Raw genomic sequence first — 16856 nt, forward strand, 5'->3', positions numbered from 1 at the left:
TAGAATGCAATTGCATTAAAGGCCTCTAAGGATAGTTTATTTGAAGACCACACCCTCAAAGGAAATTCTCTGTCCCTCCTGCCCTGCTCCCAGCTGCACAAAACCCACAGCTGCTTTCAGTTTTAGGATCTTGCTTTTGCCATAGGCACCTGGGACTCCTTCTTCCCAACACTCTTAAGGCAATGCCTAGCCCACACCTTTGCTATGCTGTCCAGGGGTAGGTGCCATTCCTTTCCCTGAAGCTGTAGGAGCCATCCCCATCCCTGCAGATGGAGAATAAGGCAGGACAACTCCTGTGCCACAGTCTGGGTTTGCATTCTTGAGGGAAGTGATGGAGATACTCAGCAAGTTGCTGAGCAACCTGATCTACTTGGATCTGCTGAGAGCAGGAGGTTGGTGTTCAGAGGTCCCTTGCAACCTAAATTGTTTTATGATTCTCTGATACACTGTTTCTTATCTTGTACTTGTTTTATTTGATAAAGGTACATAACCATCCATGTATTAAAAAAATAATCTTTCTGATGAAGCCCCAGTCCCCTCTCCCAGGTCTCACTCCTGGCCTGAGCAGTCACTTCTTGGCTCACTTCACACCACCTTGGACCCAGCTCTGCAACCCTACAAGCCAGTAGTAGGGTTTGGGCTGTGGGGAGTTTTGCCCCACTGCTTAGCCATCCATGCCCATGAGGAGGCACAGAAATCCCTGGTCCTAGGAGAGGGATTGCTGCACACCAGACCAGCACAGGCAGGAAGAGATCTTGTACAAAGGCTAAGTGACCTGACCATCTCCTGCCTCTCAGCCATGCTTTAGCCATGGTGGAGAAGGCAGTTTTGTGTCTGCTTCCTATGTTCATGCCAGGCTCACATCCACTGTGGGGAGTTCAGCCCTCGTTGTATCGAGAAATGCTGCAGTGACTGATCTGAGTTTATAGCCAGCTGCCTGCCTCAGAGTGAATGGGAGAGGAAAGGAGGACCTGGATGCTGTATTGCTCCTGAACCAGCCACAGCACAGCCTTGTCCATCTCCAGCTTCACCTATGAGGACATATGAGAAGGACCAGCTCAGGCCCAGAGGAGAGCAAATAGTGAGGCAGAAGTGCACACTGCAGAGGAAAAGGATCTTGGTCATATGTGGCCAGACCAGAAAGGACGGCTTAGTAAGTGAGAAAGAGAGACTCCTGAATTATCAGGAGGAAAGTATGGAACATGTCTGTAACCCCCAAGTCTGACAGCAAGAGGAGGGTGCATCAGCCAGGGCAGAAGAAGGGCATGAGACCTGCAATGATTTTTGAAGTCTCTTTGAACTGGCTCACAGAACCACAAGGCCAGGGAGCAAGGGTGTTTGCTCACTCCCTAGGGACATGGCATCTGAAATGACAGCCTCCAGAAACAGCCAGGAACTACCCCATACAGTACTGTGGCAGGGAGACCCATGCAGCCACAACTGTATAAAAGGCCCCAGAAGAAGCATCCCAACACCAGCAGAAACGAGGATAAATCCCCTTCCCGTAGTCACAGAGAGGAGTTACAAAGGGTCTGGCAGTATTTGGGCTTGCAGGAGGGCTGTGCCCTGCTCAGCACTACCTGTCCTGTTTCCGAGTGCTGGATTAGATGACAGCAGTGCCTGTGTGGCACGGGCTGCTGCAGGCAGCGCACCACTGCTCCCTGCAGGGCTGGCCCAACACAGCCCCGCCTTCAAATGCCATGGGTGCCAGCTGAGCCAGCCAGACAGGAAACAGCTCAGACCCAGGCAGGGCCATCACACCAGTGCTCAACACCCAGGGTTTTGTTGACATATTTGCTGCCCGTGGGAGCCCTTCCCCGCTGCCCAGTGGGTGCCAGTGTGGCTCCGCAGGGCGCAGTTCAAGGGGTTTGCCAGCACGATGATCTGCCAGGGCCTGGTTCAGAGTCCTCGCAGCTCACAGCTCTGTGGTCTTCCTTGGCTCAATCAAGATGGTGTTGAGCATGCCCACCTGACACTCCTGGTCTTGGAGCTTTCTTGCAGCCTGAGAAGGGCTTTGGCACCAGTTCGACCTTTGACGGCCCCTCTGCCAGTTCCTCAGCATTAGCAGGACAGTGATGAGGACCAACACTGCTGTCAGCACCCCAAACACCAGCACTGTCACCAGCTGGGCTTCACTCAGCCCTGAGTCCCTTTGGGTCACCACCTCCTTCACAGAGATTTTCAACAACCCTCCCCCCGGCTCCTTCTCACTGTGGTTGGCCACACGCCGCCCTGTGACCACAGTCCTGATGGGCTCTGGCTGTGTCACCCCTGGTGTCTCACTAGTGGTGCTTTTCACTCCTCCAGCATTCTCATGGTTTGCAGGGTGGTAGGGAGGAGACCAGGTGGGCTCAGGGACGGAGATCTCACAGGTCTTGCCAGTGAAACGGTCAGGACACAAGCAGTCATAGTCATTGATGCGGTCATAGCACTTTGCCCCATTTTTGCACGGCTGGCTGGCGCAGTCGTTGATGTTGATGGTGCAGAAACGCCCCTCAAAGCCCACCTGGCACTGGCAGGAGAAGCGGTTGACGCCGTCATGGCAGGTGGCCCCGTTGGCACAGGGGCGCATCAGGCAGTCGTCCACGTCGTGCTCACAGAGGGCCCCCACAAAGCCAGCCAGACACCGGCAGGTGAAGTTACTGGCAAAGCCATTTTCGTCTTGGCATTGCCCACCATTCTTACATGGAGACCTGTGTGGAGAGAGCAAGGATAGGTCATGGCCCTGGAGACCAAGCAGCTTCCCACACCCCAGGGAGGTAAACAGAGCTGCTTGCATGGTCAGTGTGTCCAGCTCTCTCCGTGGGGGCAGCTATCTCTAGGAGAAGACTGGCTGAGAGTTTCTATGTCCTTGAGAGAGAGGCCGTGGGACCTCCTCAAAGGCTGTGGCTGTGCACCCACCACGGAAGGTCTTCAGCCAAATGACCTGAAAAGGAAACATGCCCTCCTGATGCTCCCCAAAGGCATCATGGATGTTAGCTCACCATGCCTACAGCAGTTTGGCTGCCTGGGAGATAGGATGTCCCAGGCATGATGAACAGATTCCTGTCCTCCTACAGCAGGGACAGGAATCTGTTCAGATTGCAACAAAGCCCTTACCCTGGTGGGACCATGCACTGCACACTGCTAAACCAAAGCCGAAGGTGATTTTGGCTTGACTCCATTATTGTATGGAAATTCACAGGTAACGAGCCAAGCTGGGCCTCCACTTGGCAGTGTGTGACCCAAAGTTAATGGTGTCTGTAATCTCACTGCAGTGTCTCACCCTGCCTTCTCACATGGCCCTGTCTTCATCTCACAGTCCTTCCCGTGGAAACCTTCTGGACACAGGCAGGAATACTCCCCATCTCGATCATAGATGCACTGTGCTCCGTTCTGGCAGGGGGACTGGTGTTCACAGATGTGTATGTCTGAGGGGAAAAAAAATGGTGTGAATTAGGGAGACAAGAGGGTTGATGTGGCCAACTCAGTGCAAACACAACCCACCAACCCCCCTGGGGATGGAGAAATGGCAGGAGCTTCTCTCTTCTTCACTCCAATAGGCACATGCAGCAGCAGAAGTGCAGTGCCTGTGTGGTTGTGAAGATGCAGTGCATGCCAACTGTCTGACCAGTGGAGACCCCCTGGTACAGACAAGTCCCTGGGGATGGAGAAGGGGAGTCCCCCAGCCACCTGCTGAAGGCAGGAAGCCTTGGCAAAAGCAGGGGATGCTGCTTGGAGTCCTGATGCAGCACGGGAAATGCAATGAGTTCATCTGCTCCGTTTCCTGAGGCTGGCTAACATTATGCCAACTCTTGCCATACAGCCAGGGAACAAGTGTCAGCAGTCTGACCTCTCTTGCAGGAAGGGAATGGTCCCAGCTGTGGCTGCCAGGCAACATCCCATCTCCCAGGCAGCCAAAATGGCATCACCCAGGTGGCTTCTGGCTACACTGGATGACATGACCATGAGGGTGTGCTGGGCACCAGAGGCAGGGATGTCGAGCCCGCAACTCACCTTTGTCACAGAACTTGCCAGCCCAGCCAGAGTGACAGATGCACTGCCAAGGCTGGTGGCACGTGCCGTGAAGACAGCCCGGCATACGCACGCACTCCTCGCAGTACTCCCCCTCCCAGCCTGGATCGCACCTGCAGGAGGACAGGGCAAAGCACCATAATCAAATCAAATCAAATTAAATCACCAAATCAGATCCAAGCAGGGGCTGCACAAAAGCTGTCTGTGTGCTGTGCAGGGCTCCTACAGATACAGCAGTCCTTGGAAACCCTCCCAAAGGCCCCATGGACTGCCTAGCTCCCTCCTCCAGAGGTAAGTACTGGCATCTCATCTGCCCAAAGAAGCAAGCAGACGACACCCCCTGCAGCCAGGGAGGGTGAGTGGCCAGCAGCAGAGCTCAGCAGCTTCACCTTCACTGCCCACATCCCTCTGCTCTCCTCCAACCAGCCACTCTGTATACAACCCCTGCTCAGGAATTCCTGTGCCTCCCACAGCAGGCAGCCACTCTGACAGGCAGAGAGGAGCCCATTCATAACTCTGAGCTTCCTGAGGGAAAGGGACAAGAGGCTGCTGAGGTGTGTGTGTGTTTCACTGCTCCTCTCTGCATTATAATGTGTATCGTTTTTTGTCTGGGGTGCGCTGTAAGCCAGCTGTGAAACCTTGCTTGCTGTGGCTGGTGCACAGAACAGACTCCTCAAGCCAGCTCTCAGGGGCAGCACAATGGGAGAACCTGCAGCACACAAGGAGCCTTCTGGCCCCAGAAGAGCAGGGCAGTGGCAATGCCTAAGTAAAGCCAAGCTGCATTGCTCCCGTGGCAGGCATGCCTCAGACCTGCCAGCTCCAAGGCAGAAAGCAAGTGATAACAAGATGAGAGCTGAGAGGAGGTGGCACCAAGCCACAACAAAAGATACACTCAAACCAGCACAAAATTAAACCCAACAAAAACAACACAGTTTCTAGAGTAAGGAAGGGGGGTTCATTTTCATGGCTGGGGCTCATTTCAGCACAATGTGTGGTGACTGCAGTTTTTTTGGGCTGGCCCACAGGTGCACTTTCAAACCTGGGATGGCTGTTGTCACCTGTATGTAGTTACAAAGAGATAAGGAGTGAGAAAAATGGTCAAAAAATTTTATATATATATATATACACATATATTAGTTAGAGGCTTTACTATGGGACTGGAGGTGATACCATGTGCCTTGTATAGTCTGGGGAAATACATTCATACCTAGACAGCCCTGAGCAGAGGGATGTGGATACACCTACCCCCCAGTACCTGCAAGGAGCAGGTGCTATCAACTCTTCCACTTCTCCAAAAGGGAGCTGGCCAACCTAAAAATTGCCAGGAAGGGGGCCAGGTAAGCAGCTAAGCCTCCCTGAGTTTGAGGTGATTTTGAGGTACTGCCAAGCCACAAAGTTCAGCAAATGCTCTGGAGGCCTGAAATCAGCAGCAGGAACTCACGTGCAGAAAAGTCTGCAGCTGGGACACTTGCCACATGGTGACATGTGGCCTTTCTCAGTGGGGCTTTGCAGCACCCTGCTCCCCCAGGCAGCCACAGCTGCTGAAGGGGCTCAGGGAGGAGCTCTGCAGCTGCAAACAGGGGCCCAGCCAAACCAGAGCTGGACACTCCCCAGCGCAGCAGTCAGCAAGAACAAGTGGCCCAGGTGTGGTGTGACACCGGGGGCTGTCCTGTGAAAGGGGACTGACCATGCCCTGGCAAGAACAGGGTGGCATTGGGCAGTCTGTCCCCTTGCAGCCACAGGTGTCCCAGCCAGCCCAAAGCCAGCCTTTGCCTCCTGGTGCTGCCTTATAGAGCGGGGGCTGCAGATGGCCCTGCAGTGGGACAACAGTGGGCTGTCTGTGGCAGCCCAGAGCACTTGTATGGGTGCTTCCCAGGCTGAAGTGCAGGGTCAGGCTCTGAGCTTTGATCCTGCAGGATCTGGGCACCAGCTGGAGCTGGGATGCCAAGTACTACATATGCACTTCTGCTGCTGTAGCTCACAGCTTGCTGGTAAAACCTTTATGAAAAACATCCAGAGATCCCCACCACAGCTCAGGCTTCTGAGAGGGGACCCCTGAACCCCTCAGTTATATGCATGGCTGGAAGCCTTCTCTTCCATGCCCCAGGGAGAACACCTCCATCTCAGTCAGTGAGGGGGCCAAGCAAGCTGGCCAACCCTCATGCCTGCTCTGCTGCCTGATGACTTTCCCTCATCATATCTGAGCCTAAAGGCTGCTCCCCATCACCCAGGCACAGCCAGGGTGTCCTAGGCTTCCCTCTAGACAGAAAGGGTTCAGCAGAATAACAGTGCTCAGTGTGTGATGGTGGGCAGGGAAACACTGGAGCAAAGGCTAGAGGGACCCAGCAAGAGTCAGAGGTGTCAACACCTCTCACTCTAGAGTGTGTCAGGTAAGAAGAGAGCAGAGACATCAGTTCCACGTATGGGTGAGTGGAGGAGGAGGTGCTTCAGCTCTGGGCAGGGGTGTAGGCACCAGGGACACGGTGTCAAGGGGGAGCAGTCACAGTCAGGAACAGCAGAGAGCCAGACAAGCCATACCTGCACTTCCCATCCTGGTCACAGCAGCCGTGGGCGAGATTGCAGCGCTCACTGCAGTCATCCCCTACAAGACAAAAGACATATGGACTTGGGCTAAGCAGAGACTATAGATGATTCCAGATCTGCCCGTGGCCCTGGGTGTTTCCTTAAGTGCTCGGCCTACCTGTCCCCAGAACTGTAAGGTGGGGGACCTTCCTTTCACTCACTGGATGCCACACAAGAAATGAAGATTTCACTGTCCACTGTCAATAATACTGTCTTTATTGGAAATGGGGCTCTGCTTCAAAACTACCCAATCTCTGGTCATCTTTCCCACCTTTTCTCTGCTGCCTCCCTTAGGTTTTGGGCCCTTCTGGGCAAGAGCTGGAGTTGCCCGTGCATTAACACAACCTGTGTAATAGGGACTGACCCACCCGGGACCTTGGTCCCACAGTCTTGCAGCAAGTATGGTGGGAAAGCTCAGGGCCAAGTACTGCAAGGGGCACAAAGGGGCCAAGGATGGAAATGGAAGGAATGGCTCTTCTTTACCTCCCAGCATGTCGCTGTCTCGAAGGGCAGCTATTTGCACAGAGTGGTTTGACAGGGGCTCCTGGCCTCTTCTGGGACCTGGTTGCCAGCACTCCCCTTCCAGCACAGGGAAGCAGGACTTGGCCTCACATGGGGCCAGGTATCCAGTTCTGTTTATTTATTTAAAAGCCACAGAAACTGTAACTGAGCTGTGGCCTCGCTGTGCCACTTCTCATCCTCTCCTTTGTGCCAGGTGTTCCCTTTCATCTCCACCTTCCCCTCTTCCCCATCACTTGCTTGCATCTTAGCTCCACAGAGGAGCTGGTTCGCTCTGGCTCCATGAGCAGCAGAACTAGAGCAGATGTCAAGAAGCAGGGGGTTTCCCCAGAAGTCTTGTACAAATCTTGTGCAAGCCAGGCCCAGGAGGTGAATGTCCTTACCTGAGCCCCTCCATCCTGGACTGAAACAGATTAAAGCCCCCATGCCTCGAGATGCAGTCAGGCTTTTCCAAGCAGCATTTTGTGCTGCCTGGGAAAATGAGCAGGGGAAGAAATCCCCTGTGCATGCAATTTTGCTGCAGTGAGGCAGCAGGTCCCACTGCACACAGTCAGAGCCTCCTAAAACAAGTCACTATAGAGCTGGAGCAGCATCCTGGGACTGCTCAGCCCCAAGCCTGGGTATTGCCACCTTTCCTATTTGTAACCATCTCTCCTGACACATGGCTTTGGGAATTCACTGCTTATCTAGAGCAGGGATAGAGCAAACTAATCTTTGGGAAAGGATTTTGTCTCACTGGACCCAGGGTTGGCTGTTCACTTTTGGGACCTTCTTTCCCCTGAGCAAGCTCATAGGGTGAATGGGTTCCCAAACCAAACTGAGACAGAGCAGCAGGGATGTCTCTGTCAGTCTGCTCCGGCACTGCCACCGCTGTGGGCAAGAGTTTCTAAGGTGCCTCCAGTGTCACACCCCAGGTGATTTAATGACCAGGTAGCATTTTCTGCTTTTCCAAGTCAGACCATCTCGATTTTGCATAGAAAACTGAGGAGCCTTCAGCAATGCCAAGGACAGGTTTGGAAAGAGGGATATGAAAGAGAGGGACCCATGTGTACAGAAACTCACCTTGCACAAGCTGGTGATGGGCCAAGAGGATCCAAATCAAGGACATGAGCTGGAGACAGAAGCTCCTGAGCATGGTCAGTGTGGCCCCACCGAGATGAACACCTACAGAGAGAAAAAGAGCAAGCTCAGCAAAATCCCTTGGCTGACACCACAGCTCCTCTCTACTGCCTGGGAGTTTGAGTTGAAACATCCAGTTTTACACAGCCTGGTCACCACACTCCCCTCTGCTTCATCCAGACTCCTCCCTCTAAGTCAGCATTGGGGCACTAAGAATTAAAAAGCTTTTGAAAATGTGTGTACAGGAGAACTTAGAGTGCAGACTCAATCCTGAGTGTGTAATAGTTCAGGCTGTTACAGCACATCTTGGAGCATCTGCCCCTGGTAGCTGCTGTCAGGATATCAGAAACCCAGAAACACCCACCCAGCTGTGGGGAGCTTCATCTTCCCTCCCTAGATCTGGGATGCTTCAGCTTCGTGTTAAATAAGGTCCCCCTGTGCACATTTGCATGAATAGATGGGCAGAGTGTTCTTCACAGTGCCCGGGCTGCCTTTCAAACCCTGCAGCAGAGCAGGGAGTCCAATGGATCTAGCAGAGAAGCAGGCACAAAAGAGCAGCCCTCTTTCACTGTCCAAGCAAGAGAGTGCAGCAAGAGGCATAGAGCTGGTGTGCAGCCCCAGGCAGGAAATGTGAACACACACCTCTCACTAGGTGCAGTCCTTTTCCTCGGCTGTCCTGCAGAGAGCCCTGTCAGCCCAAGGTTCCTGCACCCATCTATTTTCCGACCGCCTCCTGCCCTCTTGAAGTAGCATTAAATACTTTCCAAAAATGCTTCATTCCCTCCCAGCCTTCTGGGGTTGTTAAGGGCAGGAAATTCGAGGGTGATATCATAAATATATTACTGTAATGAGATGGGAGGGGTTAAACAGTTCTGTTAAGAGAATGGTGAAGGTATGGAGCAGGCTCTACCCAGCTGCGTGGGTGTGATGAACAGGGGCCATTCCACTTTCAGCTTGACTCTCCAGCTCTGGAAGGTTATGTTTGGTCCATAGTTGTGTGAGAGACTTCTAAGATGGGGACATAAGTCCTCCCACTCACATGTACACATGCATTGCAGGAAGAGGGGAGGATTTTGGGGTCCCTGCTAAGAGCTTCACCTCCCTGGACCGGACAAAATAGCTCATAAAAGCAATGATGTTGCTTGAAGCATCTCTTCAGCAAACAAACCACCACCAATGAAGGATGCAGCATTTTCAGAGGGGCTACAGGATGTTACTGCCACTGCCCCAGCCAAATCCCACCAAGAATTCCTGCATCCTCCCTCCCCACAGTCCCTTTGACAACATGCATGCATGACCCTCCTTTGCCTCCTGCTCCTAAATACTGGGCAGTAGCAAACAGCTGCTGCATTTCAGGAGAGGGTGAAGCAATTGCTATGAAACTTATAAAATAATTTAGGGCTGAAGAGTGGTATCATGTTCCTTCAGGGCTGTGAGGAGCACAAGCTCCGATCATATGCCATTGCAAAGGCTGATTTTCCCCCACAGCTCCCCACTCGAGGCGCAGCCTCTCAGGCCTCCTGACCTAGTCACCCCGTGGGTGCTGCTCCCGGCAGAACCCCCGGGGTCGATCCGGACCCCGGCATCCTGGTTGGCAGCTGGTGCCCGGGAGAGGTGTGAGCAGCTCGTACCTGGGCAGGCCTGGCTTTGGGTCACACGGACACGGGCGAGGGAGCTCCCTCCGACCCACCCGTCCACCTCTGCCCGGCCGGGCTGGGGGCTACCAGACCTCCGGGTGCTGCGAGGACGATCCCCGAGTCTATTAACCTCCCTTTCGAGGGTACCAGGGACCTCTGTGCGCTTGGGGACTACCAGGTACATCCCCAGGACGCGGGCTCTCAGGCACTGCTCCAATCTGAAGGCTACCGGGACCTCTCCGGGCTGGAGTCCGGGGGCAGGGTTGGGAGCCCGGGGGATGCCGCGCCGCTGCGGCTCGCCGCGCCTGTCCCCCGCCCCCCCCCCCGGGGCTTCGGGACCACCCCAAGCCCAGTGCCGCCCGGAGGGGCACGGCCACGGGGGGTTCGCCTTTCCCCCAGCCCCACCCCACCCCAGGGCTGCCCCCGAGGGACCCTCCGCGGAGCCCCGCCGGTGCCCCTGCGGCCGGGGCGGCGGCGGGGAAAGGGGACCCGGCGGGGCTGGGGCGCTGCGGCTCCCCGGCCCCTGCTCACCTCGGCGTCGCGGCGGCTCGTGGGGCTATCGCGGGGCGCGGCGGCGGGGGCGGCCATGCCCGGTGCGGCGGCGGCGGGGCTGGAGGCGCGGGGCTGCGGAGGGAGCTGCCGCCGCGTGTGCCGCGCCGCTCCGCCCGCCGCCGCCGCCGCCGCCGCCGTGCAGCCCCGGCCGCCTGCCAGCGGCTGCGTGTGCCTGCACATCCCCGCTCCCCTCCCCGGGACATCCCGCCTCCCGCCGCCCCAAACCGCAGGCAGCCCCCGGCCCGGCCCGGCCCGCCCTGCCCGCTCACCCCTGCCCGCTCACCCCTGCCCTGCTCCCGCCGCCGGGGCCGGGGGGACCCCGGCACGGCCCCGCCTGCCCCCACCGCCCCGGGGGAGCCGCGGCTGCGAGGGCTCAGCGGCCCCGGCCCCAGCAGCGATCGCAGAGCGCGGAGAGGTGCCCGGGCTGGCGATCCCCGCAGGGGCGCGCCCTCGCTGGGATACCCCCGGCCGGGGCTCGGGGGCTGCAGCGCTCGCCGCCCTCGCCTGGGCAGGGGCGCGGTCCCGCGGGGCACGGAGCCTCTCAGCCTGGCGCCCCTCTCGGAAATAGGTGCGCGATGATCCGAGCCTTCGTTTTGCTCAGGTTATGTGAAATAATACGAATAAGCAAAAACACCTTATGCAGCCCCTCCCTGATGTCCCCAGGGTCCACTAAAACACCTCCACTGGGAAACTGTAGGATTAAGAAGCCCCATCCTTAAAATAAAGGTTCAACTTGTAGTAGTCACCCCCAAAAAAGAAGCCATCCAGAGAAGCTGTGGTCCCCAGCATTTTTCTCGCTACCACTCACGAGATGTGGACATCAGCACTTCAGTGGACAATAAGGAACAATAAGGCAACCGTAGGAGAGGGTCTGGGCTGTCATATCTTCAGATGAAACAGCTGCCTGCTCTCCTTCTCACCTTGCATGGCCTTTCTGCTGCTTGACAAGATCATAGCCGTCACCTTCAAAGGTCCTAGCAATCCTTAATTAGATTACAAGCTCACACCAGTCAGCTCTTTTCTACCCCTGTATCCCACAAGGTTTGCTCTTTTCCACCAGGAAGGAAGAAGAACCATGTCCTACAGGCACTTAATGGATGCTTTCACACTCCATCTCATCTCATTAGACAAAGCTCCACCTATCCCTGCTCTCACCTTCTCCAGTCCCCCCCCAGCCCTCTGCAGTTCCTGACAGCCCTGTCAGCACCCTGTGGCAGCCATGGGTAGCTCTGCAGGTCCCAGGACCCAGTAAGAGCCCAGGCACAACCCCATCAAAGCCAAGGTCTCTGCCAGCTCTGAGCAGGGACCCCTCCTTGCTCATCCTTGGCATGCCTCGACAACACAGCCTGATTGAGCGATCAAATGGGGGCCTATCCCTGCCCTACCTCTGCAGAAGCTGCCTCCTTCCTGCCCCCTTCCTGCTGTCCTGTCAGCCAGGAGCCCTGTTCCTTTCCTTGCCCTCTTCCTCCTCCTGTCTCTATCACCCCACAGACAGGGCAACAGAGAAGTCCAAACCTCCTGCTTAGGTTGCTCCATCAGCTCTTCAGAAATTTGCGAGACAGGTGTGCACCAGCTCTGTCCTGAAATGCTTCCTGTGATTCTACACCCATTTTCATCCCCTGATCCCTCACAGCCAGCTCAGCCTGCTTTTGAGCCCTGATTCCTACCATGTCTGGAGCTTACAGCAAAAAGGAAAGGGGAAGGCTGAGGGCAAAGCACAGCTTCTGGTACTTGGTTTAAAACCAGACAGCCTCTCCTTCCATCACTGCAGCTCTAGGACCTGGAATGATCCACATTTCTGCTCTGACACCCACAACACCCTGCCTTGCACTCTTTGCCAGTCATGGTTGGAGGCTAAGTGTTTACTGGTGACACCTCCAACACTGAGTGTAGGCTGCTCAGCCTCAGCCTCACCTCCTCTTTGACATCCTACCACCTTCACTAACTGTGTCAGATAGAGCACCACCTCCTGCAACATCCTCATCTGCTCCTGCATTCCTCGCTGGGATCTGCCCTGGTCCTGGCTGCACTGCACTGCAACGTCATTGCACAGCCGTGCCCCGGTGCCCTTAAACCTCATTTGCTTAACCGTGCCTAAGGAAACCCTCTGGATGCTGTGTGAGCATTTGAATGGGCAGAGAGGAGGGGGCCTGCAGAGGGACCCTGGCACATGCTGATATCCATAAGCATCTGCGCCCACAGCACGAGTGCTGTGAGAGAGGGAGATGGGCTAGGGTGCAGCCAACAGAATGGGACACGTGGTTCTCCCTGTGCTGCCTCTCTTGGAGGTGAGAGCTGTACCAGCAAGTCAAGGGCTGTCCAGGCTGAGGAGATAAAGTTGGTTGCTGAAGATCTGAGCTCCAAGGAAGGGGAATGAACAACCAAATCTAGGGTGGGATTTCAGAAGGTGGGATATCTGAGGAAATGTGTTTTGTGGCTTGAGGTTTGGCTTTGAATGTGAGTATCACAGAGAGAAGCAGGCAGGGATGGATGGGAGTAAAAGGGGAATACAGTGGAGGGAGAAGAGACTCATGCAATATGGACCTTGGATGCACTCCTTCCTCCACACTGAAGGGCTCCAGTCCCATCCCCAGGCACTATCCTGTGTCTCAGGTTCATTGTGTCAGTCTGTGGACTGCCCAGTACTATTTATTCAGAGTAGCTCTATTTGCAGACCCAAGAAATGGGCTTTGAGGGGATTCCTGTGCTTGGTTTAGACCCTGCTCTAGTAGGCTCTGATCCTGCCATGCCATCCCTAGAGGCGTCTCAGATGGAACAGCTGCTGGATCAGAATTAGGAAGGATTTTTTCCTAGCCGTAAGAGTCCCTCCATGGCTTTTCCCTCCAGTGAAGGAAAGCAGGGACCTGAAGTGGGAACTGCAGCAACCTCTTGTCATGGTTTTCCCTCCAATGCATGCTAGATGAAGACTCCCTCCCCTGCCATCATCCCAACACACAGTCACCACTCACAGACAGAGGGAGGAATTACCTGTCAAAACCAGCTGAAGCTGCTTCCCTTTCTTCCGGAGTCTGGAACTTGCACCTTGGAGGCAGCCAGACATCAGGGACAAAAAGCAGATGGTGGGCTGAGAAAACAGATAATGTTGCCTCTTCTCCTTCGCAAAGAAGCCTTCTCCAGAGCAGAAACTCTTCTCTGTGCAGAAGCCCAGAGAAATTCCCCCCTTCCTGCTCACTCTAATTCCTCAAGAAAGGCAGAAAAGCAGCACAAATAAGCTGGAGAAAGTCTGCAAACACCTCTGAGCTGCCAACTCAAATGATCATCCTCTTCAGCTCTTGCTCCTGGTCACCCTCTCCGCCTTACGCACAGTACCAGCCCGGGGTCTCTAGGTTAAAATAAATGTTCTCCCCCATCCCACCCCCCTTGCTTTTCCAATTCCACCCCAGCCCACAACAAACAGCAGCTCGCTGGCCCTACAGCCATGTAACCCAACCCCAGCCATTGTTTCCCTTCCACAAGGTCTATATTTGACTTTGCAGCAGCACTGTGGCTGTGCATGTGTGTGTGTGTGTGCATGTGTGTGCGCTCTGCACACACAGGCTCTGATATTTGTTCAGAGCCTCATTCCCCAGATGGCTGGGATTGCTTAGGAATAGCTTCCATGGGCAGTAGGTGTTTGTTCCTTCAGCGGGGAAGTGGAGGGGGCAGGCAGAAGAGAAGCAGGGAGGGGGTGGGAGTTGAAGGTAGAAAACCTCCTGGCTCTTTTCTGGCTATTTGCACCATCTCGATGCTCTGCCACACTGTGGAGCATGGTCAGGCTGGCAGAGAGCAATGCATGCACTCAGCAGTGGAACTGATGGCATATCTGGGGAATGATGGAGAAAAAGAAAAGCTGTGATCTTAGTGGCTCTATCTGGTGTTACCCTGCCCCAAGTTTTGCTCTCTGGTGGCAAAAGTGCAGTTAAGCCTCCAAAAACTCTTCAAATCTTCCTAGGCTGAGACCACCAGAAATGCCACTTGGAAGTACCCAATTCCCCTGGCCTGGTGACTTTGCAAGGGATGCCTCGGGGAATGTGAGCTGCCCTTGGATTCACCTTCCTACATTCCAGTACTGCACTAAGAGTAGCCGTCCTGGGCTTCCCCAAGATGTATTTTGTATTTGCCCAAAGCCTCCAGGAATGCTGCCCAAGTCCAATATCACAGTCCCTGTGACCCCAGAGTATCTGGGAACACTGCCTAGACTTGGCATGAGCTTCTTTTATTTCCTCCTTTTGTGATCTGCCAGGATATAAGGCAAAAGGAGAAAAAATTGCAATCCAAATGAATGACAGGGAGAATTACTTTCATCCTAAACACTGATGATCCACTGAACTCATTGCCACTGGGTAACAAGAAAAGGCATTCATTAAAAAAAACCTGACTAGACATTTATATAGACAATGAGAATAAATAGGAATGAACTCCAAAGAGCTTTAAACCCTCTTGCTCCAGGGCATTGAAGATGAGTTCTAGGTGATGGTATAAGAAGCCCTTTCCACAAGGGCAGATTCTGCAGTAATTTTGTGCAGGGAAATGTTTGTACCTTTCCCTGAGCCATGCAGGCCCAGCTCTGGGAGAAAAAGGATGCTGGGCATGGATAGGCACCATCCAGGCATACCCACTGCACACATTTACCATTAGCAAGGCTGAGGCAGGATGAACTCTGTGGATGCCCTGGTGGTGCCTGTGAGATGTCCTGGAGAGGTGATTCCCAGCTGCTCCAAGCTAAGTGTCTGCCTCCATCCAAGCTTCTGATCATCAGCTTGCTTCTCCTCCTCCCAGAGCCAGATGCAGGGAGTTCTCATCACCAGGGCTGCTGCTTCCCAAGGGGTGGTCTGCGCTCTCCACTGGCCTCCAGGCAGCTGCTCTGTTGGGACTCACTAAAATCTGACTGCCTGCTGGACTGCTCCACTGAAACAGATCCTCTGAGTGTGGGAGAATGCATTTCTCACAGTGATGGACCTGAGTTCAGTACCCGACAGCCTTCAAACCTGCTGTGAGGAGCAGCAAAAGTAAGCTTAAGTCACACGTTATTTTGAGACACAGATTCCTCAAATCCACCCTCAGTACTTCAATCCAAGACAAGACAAAGGTATCAGGGGAAAAAAATTAAAGAGAAAGATTAAATACTAGAGGAAAAATACCTAGACTTGAAGAGGGGGGAAAAGAGAGTGACTTATGTATGGAGGGCAGTTAGAGAAAAGAGGTTTTACCCGTGTCCCCACAGCTTAAAAGGCTGAGTAAACCCCCTTCAAAAAACCCTCAGGAGTTCATGAGAAGGTGTAGGATCTTGTTTTGCCCTGTGATTTCTGGCTTCCCTCTGGGTGCATGTACAACAGCTAATGTCAGGGCTCTCCCAAGGGCACTGATCAGGGGGTGTATCCGTTCATCCCACCTGCCTCCTGCTGCCAGGAGGAGGTCTGGAAGGGCTGGAGCGGGAAGGAGATGTCTGCCAGGCTTTCCCTTTGCTGGCACACACCCATGGGTGCCTCAAAGCCCATCTCCAGCTATGCAGTCTGCCTTTGCCTTTCCAGCTGGCAGCTCTAGCAATGAAACCTCTTAATCTCACCAGGAGCACACAAGCATTTAAGGGGAGACTCTTGAAGCAAATCTTTAGCGCTTTCTCGGTGCTTGCCTCTGAGCTTGCCCCTGGGTGTTTACGGGGGATGGCATATCGTGGTGTTTGCAGTGAAACCTGGCAGGAGAGCCTGTTGCAGAGAATGTCAAGGTCATTTCATGAAACTGTGGCCTGTGCTTAGAAAGACTTGAACCCTGGCTACAGAGGAGTCCATAATTAGCAGCCCCAGGGGATGTGGACGAGTGTTGGGAGGGAGGCTAATTGTAGACTGACTGTCTCCTTGGCCTTCAGCAGCTCCCGTGAAGCGAGAAGCGGTGTGCTCAGCCAAGCACCAAGCGTGTCCTAGGGAAAGGTAATTCCTCCCTGGCCTGCCTGGACCCGTCCCTATAAACAACAAGAGCTCCATGGGGAGAGCAGTGCTGCAGATTTCATGGAAAAAAAAAAAGGCTCTGTGAGTTGGAGGCGCATGCTAGCCACACAGAAGGGTTTTCTGAGAGGCAACACACAGCCATGTGCGTCTACATGATAGAGTTACAAGTCCCTGCTCTGCCTCAGAGAACTTGGAGGATCAAGCTCTCCTCATTTGTGAACCATGGTGAAGTGCCAACCCCCTCATCCCAGTGTGGGGTGTCCTCTCCTTGCACATGGCAAGCACTGTGCCCAAACCTGGATGAAGCCCTCTCTGCCTGCACACACCAAGGAGAGCTGGTGTTACACCTAGCCCTCTGCCACCTCCCCACACGCTCCAGGAGACATCCTCCCCCTTCCTCTCCACATACTTTTAACTCAGTTCATTTCAAACACTTTATTAGCATGACAAGCTAAACAAGTTTTGACGAAGGGGAAGGGAGGCAGAG

General features: G+C 54.4%; 1 protein-coding gene across 2 annotated transcripts; it reads right to left on the reverse strand.

The window, feature by feature from the left end:
- Window positions 1–449: 449 nt before the first annotated feature.
- On the reverse strand, window positions 450–10537 carry DLK2 (delta like non-canonical Notch ligand 2). Of its 2 annotated transcripts, XM_030945335.1 has the most exons (6): window positions 10404–10537; window positions 8179–8280; window positions 6553–6616; window positions 3997–4127; window positions 3266–3410; window positions 450–2693 (listed from the first exon to the last, which is right to left on the reverse strand). In XM_030945335.1, the coding sequence occupies exons 2-6, from the start codon at window positions 8249–8251 to the stop codon at window positions 1916–1918; spliced, it is 1191 nt and encodes a 396-aa protein (XP_030801195.1). In that variant the 5' UTR covers window positions 8252–8280; window positions 10404–10537; the 3' UTR covers window positions 450–1915. The 2 variants fall into 2 exon arrangements, with proteins under 2 accessions (XP_030801195.1, XP_030801194.1); XM_030945334.1 differs by lacking the exon at window positions 10404–10537 and having other exon boundaries at window positions 8179–8521.
- Window positions 10538–16856: the final 6319 nt, after the last annotated feature.

This window comes from Camarhynchus parvulus, chromosome 3 (assembly GCF_901933205.1).
Source record: "Camarhynchus parvulus chromosome 3, STF_HiC, whole genome shotgun sequence".
Taxonomy (NCBI): domain Eukaryota; kingdom Metazoa; phylum Chordata; class Aves; order Passeriformes; family Thraupidae; genus Camarhynchus; species Camarhynchus parvulus.